At 35.3% G+C, this 8,073-nt stretch overlaps 1 protein-coding gene across 4 annotated transcripts in view; it reads left to right on the top strand.

Annotated features, from left to right (window-relative positions):
• The window catches only part of PPP3CB (protein phosphatase 3 catalytic subunit beta), a 45,211-nt gene extending 42,445 nt beyond the window's left edge, over positions 1-2,766 (top strand). For all 4 annotated transcript variants that reach the window (XM_016224040.2, XM_016224043.2, XM_016224042.2 and 1 more), the window contains one exon: positions 1,146-2,766. In XM_016224040.2, coding sequence (XP_016079526.1) covers positions 1,146-1,324 — 179 coding nt within the window. In that variant the 3' untranslated portion in view covers positions 1,325-2,766. The remainder of the gene's footprint in view (positions 1-1,145) is intronic.
• Positions 2,767-8,073: the final 5,307 nt, after the last annotated feature.

The raw sequence follows: 8,073 nt of genomic DNA on the forward strand, positions 1-8,073 counted from the left end.
TCCTGAATTCTTTAGAGTACAGCATGTTATGCTATAATAATATAGCATTTAAAGTTGTATATAAACATCTATTCCATATTTTGCATGATTCTGTGCTACTCAGATTATTTTTTTTCTAAGTTAAACCCACTCTAGACATAGATTTGAGTTTGTTTTTACTCATTTTCAGTAATTCACCTAAGAGTGCAGAAGCTGTATCACTATGATTTTTTTGTTGTTGTTGCAGTTTGAGCTAGTGTTTGCTGATAATATTATATTCATGTATATCATGTATTGGCTTAAAATTACACATTACTAAATGTTTTGCTGACCAACCATTTATTTGGTTCCATATGCACAGACTCTGAATCCCAGGAATTGCACATATTAAAGCAACCAGATTTTAACCAGTAGTATGGAAATCTTTTCTATGCACATTTTAATAATGTAGGATACATCATTCCAGATGAAGTAAATGAGAAACTATAACAATTGGAGGAGAATTGCCATTTATTTTGACTTAGGTTTCCCAAGAACATGCAGTGGATGGCCAGTGAATTAAAGATGACATCTTCTAAAATAAGAAACTATAAATACTTTTTTGCTATCAGCCAAACACAGATCTAACTCCTGGAGGCATTTCCTTTTCATATTGATGGTGATTGAGTGATGATACCTTGGCCTCCAAGATAGTTCTGATCTGCTAAATTTTAACTTCACCCTTCTCCCAAGCTCTTGGCACAGATTTGTGTGTCAAGGATTAACCTGGTTTAGCCTCCTTACTTGCCCCCATTGTTGATGTTGCCTTACTGTGATAGTCACTGGTGATCTTTGGGTCTGAGGTAGGAGATAATTGGTGTAGTAGAATTCAGACTGAGACCCTGAGACCATTGCCTGAAGGTTGATTTGGGGGACATGGGAGGGTTATTTTTGTGTTTTTTTAAAGGCTACGCTAACATTTGTCATCTTTGATGCTGTCATGTTTATATTTGGGTTTAAACATTTCACATTTTAAGGGGAAGTCTGGAACGGGGATAGGATTCAGTTAACGTAAGATTTAAATGTTGCTACATACAGCTAATGTCTTCTTAAAAATCATAATTATGTTTTTGAAATCTCAGAACTGTTTTTCAATTACTGACTTATCAAATTTGCATTTTGTTAAGCAATACGAGGATTCTCTCCACCACATAGAATCTGCAGTTTTGAAGAGGCAAAGGGTTTGGATAGGATCAATGAGAGAATGCCACCCCGGAAAGATGCTGTACAGCCAGATGGTTTCAATTCTCTGAACACCGCACATGCCACTGAGAACCACGGGACTGGCAACCATAGTGCCCAGTGACCCACGGCTTCCCAGGGACTCTCGCATCTCGGGCCCCAAATGGACAGATTACCCGAGGAGCTGGAGGGGTCGGACAAGCTGACTGTAAATGTCACAGTCCCTCTGGAGAAACCATTGTGCTTTTGAGACCACAGCCCCCTTCCTGGATGGAGGCTTGAGGGCCCTGGGACATGTGCTATCTGATAAGACTGGGTCCGTTGCTGCCAAGGTGGAGAGCAGTGAGCAAGGGGCTTGGGGCAATTTCCATTGGAGGGCCACTGTACCTCCATTTATGCTTGTGGTTCACACATTTAAGTTTACAAATGAGATTTCTTTTTCCCTTCAGTAGAATTAGATTTTGTTTTTCAACCATGACTTCAAATGCAATCCTAAGAGCTAACTTGGACTTTCCCCCCTGTGAAATGTCTTTAAAGGGTGAACTAGCATGGTCTTAAAATACATTTCTGAGGTTACTAAGCTGTATTTTGAATAATGGGCTGAGAAATACTGAAAAACCCAGTTGGTGTTTATACAAAATGCTGACCTCAGGTCTATATTCTTAAATGTGGCTAATTCTGTAATATAGTCTTGGTATTTTTTAATTATGAATGCACAGCCTATTTCTAGACACACTCTCTTACTTGAACACAAATCCAAAAACTAATTTAGAATCTTTTTGTCCAGATCTTTTGAGATTTACACCCCAGAGATTTAAGAAGAAAACCTCTAAATTTCAAAATTAATACAGAATTACAGAATTACTCATTTAAGATACATTAAAAGAAATTTGTACATTGTCAAAGTAAATTTTAATTCAAATCATGTCTGTAAAACTTGACGTATTTTGTGTATGCATGTTTTCATTTTGCAAATATTTAATATATAGACCTATGATGTACAGGTACAACATGTATAAGTTACCTAGATGTTATGAGAAATTTTAGTTTATTGTGAGTACTCAAGTTGCTTAAATAGCCACCAGGGTTATTTGCTGCTGGCTTTCTATCATTTTTATGTTTTGATGCAAAGGAAATTTTAAAATGTTCTGGAAGTGTTTTTTGATTAAGCAATGCAGCATAGAAGCAACAATGGGTCTATTCAATCATTCAGGTGTTAGTGGAGGCATAAAAGTCAAGACTGCATGTTGAACATTTTCTTTTGATAGCTACAGAACTGCTTGGTTAAACTAAATGGAACCATGTGCTAATTTTTCACAATTATTGACCTGTATTGATTGCCACTGTAGTTTGGTATTTCCCTTTACTTTGGTGGCCTGCTTCCCTCATGCCCTGGAATACAACTCAGAGCTCCAGGCAGCGGAACCATCTGTTGTTTTGTTTGCCAGAAAGTGCACCCTGTATGGTCCCCTGTCTAAGTTGGAAATATTATGCATGTGCAGGACTATCTGAGTATTTTATAAACAGTAGCACACAATAAATTCCATGCATGGGCCGCTGCTCCTATCTCTGTGTTTGGTTTTATTTGGATGTAGTCTGATTTGACCTCATGCATTTCAGAAAATCCTGTTAATAGGACTGGGACATATCCTTCAGAGAAGATTATCTCATGGACAGTTCATGGCAATTTGATTAATTAAATTCTTGTCTTTATAAATTTTGCTTTTTAAAAAACTTTAGTTATTCTTGTTTTGCATGAGCAATAGTAACTGAGCACCAGAGGACTGGGATATATAAATAGGCCTTCTAAATATAATATTTAAAATCACTGTTTCACGTAACCTTTAATTAAAAGAAAATCTTACTATCTAGAATTTTGTTAGAATAGTATTGGAAATTTATTGGGTATTTTAACAGTAAGAAAAAAGATACTAGTGATACTGCATTTTTCTACCATTATATTAATTTCTTTTTTGCCATAATAAAAATTAGTATAGAATCTTGAAATTGAAGGAAATTAGGATATTACTCAACATTTTATAATAATATAATCATATAGCAGCTTTAATTACGTTTTCAACAATAATTATAATACACATTATAAAGCATTAATTTAAATCGAAAGTGTATATATTTGCCTATTTGTAGGTAGCAAACAACTCAAACTGTTGACTATTACAACTTTTTCTTTATTAACTTTATTGGGGTGACATTGATTAATAAAATTATATAGGTTTCAGGTATACAGTTCTCTAATACATCATCTGTATATTGCATTATGTGTTCACCACTCCAAATCAAGTCTCCTTCCATCACCACTTAACCCCCCTTATACAATTTTTACCTCCCCCACCCTCCTTTCCCTCTGGTAATCACCATACCATTATCTGTGTTTATGAGGGGTTTTTTTGTTTTTGTTTTTTGTTTTGGCTTAATCCCTTCACCTTTTTCACCCAGCCCTGCAACTACCCTCCCCCCTGACAGCTGTCAGTCTGTTCTCTATCTATGACTCTTTATGTTTTGTTAGTTTATTTTGTTCATTAGATTTCACATAGCATCATGCTCTCCAGGTCCATCTATGCTGTTGCAAAGGGTAAGTTTTCTTTCTTTTTTATGGCCAGGTAATATTTCACTGTAGAAATGTACCACTGCTTTATATACACTCATCTACAGATAGACATTTGGGCTGTTTCCAGATTTTGGCTATTGTAAATAATGTTGCAGTGAACATAGGAATGCATAAATTCTTTTGAATTGGTGTTTTGGGTTTCTTCGGATATATTCCCAGAAGTGGAATCTCTGGATCATAAGGCAGTTCCATTTTTAATTTTGTGAGATCATGCCATACTACTTTCCACAGTGGCTGCACCAATCTGCATTCCTATTAACAGTGCATGAACCGGGTTCCCTTTTCTACGTATTCTCGCCAGCACTTGTTTTTTTGTTGATTTATTGATGGTAGCTATTCTGATAGGTATGAGGTGATTATCTCATTGTGGTTTTAATTTGCATTTCTCTGATGACTAGTGACATTGAACCTCTTTTCATACATCTATTGGTCATCCATATGTCCTCATTGGAGAAGTGTCTGTTCACGTCTTTTGCCCATTTTTTAATTCGATGGTTTGTTTTTTTAGTGTTAAGTTATATAAGTTCTTAGTAATTTTGGATATTAACTCCTTATCAGATGTATCATTGATGAATATGTTCTTCCATTAAGTGGGTTGTCTTTTCATTTTGTTGATGGTTTCCTTTGCTGTGCAAAAATATTTTTGTTTGATGTAGTCCCGTTTGTTTATTCTTTCTTTTGTTTCTCTTACCTGAGGCAATATATCAGAAAAAATATTGCTAAAAGAAATGTTCAAGATTTTGCTGCCTATGTTTTCTTCGAGGTTTTTTATGGTTTCGTTTCAAGTCTTAACATCTAAGTCTTTAATCCATTTTTAGTTTATTCTTGTGTATGGTGTAAGAAAGTGGTTTAATTTTATTTTTTGCATGTATTTGTCCAATTTTCCCAACACCATTTATTGAATAGACTTATCTTTACTCCATTGTGTGTCTTTGCCTCCCTTGTCAAATATTAATTCACTGTAAAGGGTGGATATAGCCCAGCTTTTGTGACTTAGTGGTTGAGCATTGACCCTTGAACCTGGAGGTCACAGTTTGATTCCCGGTCAGGCACAATAAAAATTTTTTTTTAAAAAGTGGGTTTATTTCTGGCCTCTCTGTTCTGTTTCATTGACCTATATGCCCATTTTTATGCCAGTACCATACTGTTTTGATAACTATGGCCTTGTAGTATAGTTTGATGTCAGGTAGCATGATAACCTCCAACTTTGTTCTTTCTCAAGATTACTGTGGCTATTCGGGGTCTTTTGTGTTTCCATATACATTTTTGGAGTATTCGTTCTAGTTCTGTGAAATACTCCAGTGGTATCTTGTTAGGCATTGTGTTGAATCTATAGATTGCTTTGGGTAGTATGGACATTTTAATGATGTTAATTCTTCCTATCCATGAACATGGTCTATGCTTCCATTTATTTGTATCTTCAGTTTCTTTCTTTAGTGTCCTATAATTTTCAGAATACAGGTCTTTTAAATCCTTGGTTAAATTCATTCTTAGATAATTTTATTCTTTTTGTGTTTTTGTTTTTTTTAAAATATATCTTTATTGATTTCAGAGAGAGGAAGGGAGAGGGAGAGAGAGATAGAAACATCAATGATGAGAGAATCATTGATCGAGCCCACAACGCAGGCATGTGCCCTGACCGGGAATTGAACCCCGATAGCCTGGATCCTAGATCGACGCTCAACCGCTGAGCCACGCCCGGCCAGGCTATTTTATTCTTTTTGAAGCAATTGTGAATGGGTTTGTTTTCTTAGTTTTCCTTTCTGATAGTTCATTATTGGTATATAAAAATGCAACTGCCCTGGTCAGTGTGGCTTAGTTGGTTGGACATCAACTCCTGCACCAAAGGTTGCCAGTTCAATTCCTGATCAGGGCACATGCCTGAGCTGCAGGGTTGATACCCAGTAGATGGGATGCAGGAAGCATCTGATTGAAGTTTCACTTTCACATTGATGTTTCTCTCCCTCTCCCTTCCTCTCTCTCTAAATATCAGTAAAAAATATTTTTAAATAAATAAAAATGCAACTGTTTTCTGTATATTTATTTTATATCCTGCTACTTTACTGAATTCATTTATCAGTTCTAGTAGTTTTTTGGTGGAATCTTTAGGGTTCTCTATATACAGTATCATGCATCTGCAAATAATGACAATTTTACTTTTTTTTTTCCAGTTTGAATCCTTTTATTTCTTCTTGTCTGATTGCTGTGGCTAGGACTTCCAGTAATATATTGAATAAGAGTGGTGAAAGTGGACATCCCTGTCTTGTTCCTGATCTTAAGGGAAATGCTTATAGTTTTTCCCCATTCAGTATGATGTTGGCTGTGGGTTTGTCATATGTGGCCTTTATTATGTTGCGGTATATTCCCTCTATTCCCATTTTGCTGAGAGTTTTTATCATAAATGGGTGCTGGATTTTATCAGAAGCTTTTTTTGCATCTGTTGATATGATCATGTGGTTTTCATCCTTCATTTTGTTTATGTGATGTATCACGTTTATTGATTTGTGGATATTGTACCAAACCTTGCATACCCAGAATAAGTCCAACTTGATCATTGCTAGATCATATTAATATATTGCTGGATCTGGTTTGTTAATATTTTGTTGAGGATTTTAGCATCTATGGTCATCATGGATATTGCCATATGATTTTCTTTCTATGTAGTGTCTTTATCTGGTTTTGGAATTAGGATAATGCTGGCCTCATAAAATGAGTTCGGGAGTCTTCCCTCCTCTTGAATTTTTTGGAATAGTTTGAAGAGAGGTGGTTAGTTCTTTTTTATTTTATTTTTATTTATTGATTTTAGATAGAGGAAGGTGGGGGAAGAGAGTAAAAGAGAAACATTGATTTGTTGTTCCACTTATTTATGCATTCATTGGTTGATTCTTGTATGTGCACTGACCAAGGATTGAACCCACAACCTTGGTATATCAGGACGATGCTCTAACTAACTTAGCTACCCTTCCAGGGCAGTTTTTCATTGAACGTTTGGTAAAATTCACCAGTGAAGCCATCTAGTGAGGACTTTTTTTTGTTTAGAGTTTTTTATTATTGCTTCAGTTTCACTAATTGTAATCTGTCTATTCAGGTTTTCTGATTCTTCTTGATTCAGTTTTGGAAGGTTGTTTCTAGGAATTTGTCCATTTCTTCCAGATTGTCCAATTTGTTGGCATATAGATGTTCATAATATTACTTTACTATCCTTTGTATTTCTTTGGTGTCTGCTGTTACTTCTCTTTCATTTCTGATTTTGTTTATTTGGGCCCTCTCTCTTTTTTTCTTGATGAGTCTGTTTAAAGGTTTATCAATCTTATTTATCTTTTCAAAGAACCAGCTCTTGGTTTTATGGAATTTTTTAATGTTTTTTTAAACTCTATTTTGTTTATTTCTGCTCTTTATAATTTCCTTCCTTCTACTTACTTTGGGCTTTGTTCTTTTTCAAGTTCCTTTAAGTGTAAAATTAGATTGTTTATCTGAGATTTTTCTTACTTCTTGAGATAGTCCTGTTTTTCCTGTGTCCCATAGCTTTGGGGTGGTTGTGTTCTCATTTTCTTTTGTTTCAAGGTATCTTTGATTTCTTCCTTTATCTTATCATTAGCCCATTTATTATTTAGTAATATCTTACTTTGCCTCCATGCCTTTGTTTGTTTTTCAGTTTTTTGTGTGTGTGATTGATTTCTAGTTTCATACCATTATGGTCAGAGAAGATGCTTGATGTGATTTCAGTCTTCTTAAATTTATTGAGACTTGTTTTGTGTTCTAACTTGTGGCCTATCCTAGAAAATGTTCCATGTGTGTTTGAAAAGAATATATATTCTGGTGGGTGAACTTACATGCATATATGCATAACCCTTGGACACAGACAATAGTGTGGTGAAGGCCTGGGGTAGGGGGGCCAGTGCGGGATAGAAAGGGTCAGTGGGGGAAAAGAGGACATCTATAATACTTTCAACAATAAAGATAAATTTTAAAAAAAGAAAATAATGTATATTCTGCTGCTTTGAGGTGAAATGCTCTGAAGATATTAATTAAGTCCATCTGATCTAGTGTGCCATTTAAGGCCACCATTTCCTTGTTGATTTTTTGTCTGGTAGATCTATTCATTGATGTCAATGGTGCGTTAAAGTCCTCTCTTATGACTAGTATTACTGTCAGTCTATCCCTTTATGCCCATCAAGATTTGCTTTACATATTTAGGTGTCACTGTGTTGGGTGCATAAGTGTTTACAAGGGTTATATCCTGT

This window comes from Miniopterus natalensis, chromosome 14, assembly GCF_054644295.1.
Source record: "Miniopterus natalensis isolate mMinNat1 chromosome 14, mMinNat1.hap1, whole genome shotgun sequence".
Lineage (NCBI taxonomy): Eukaryota > Metazoa > Chordata > Mammalia > Chiroptera > Miniopteridae > Miniopterus > Miniopterus natalensis.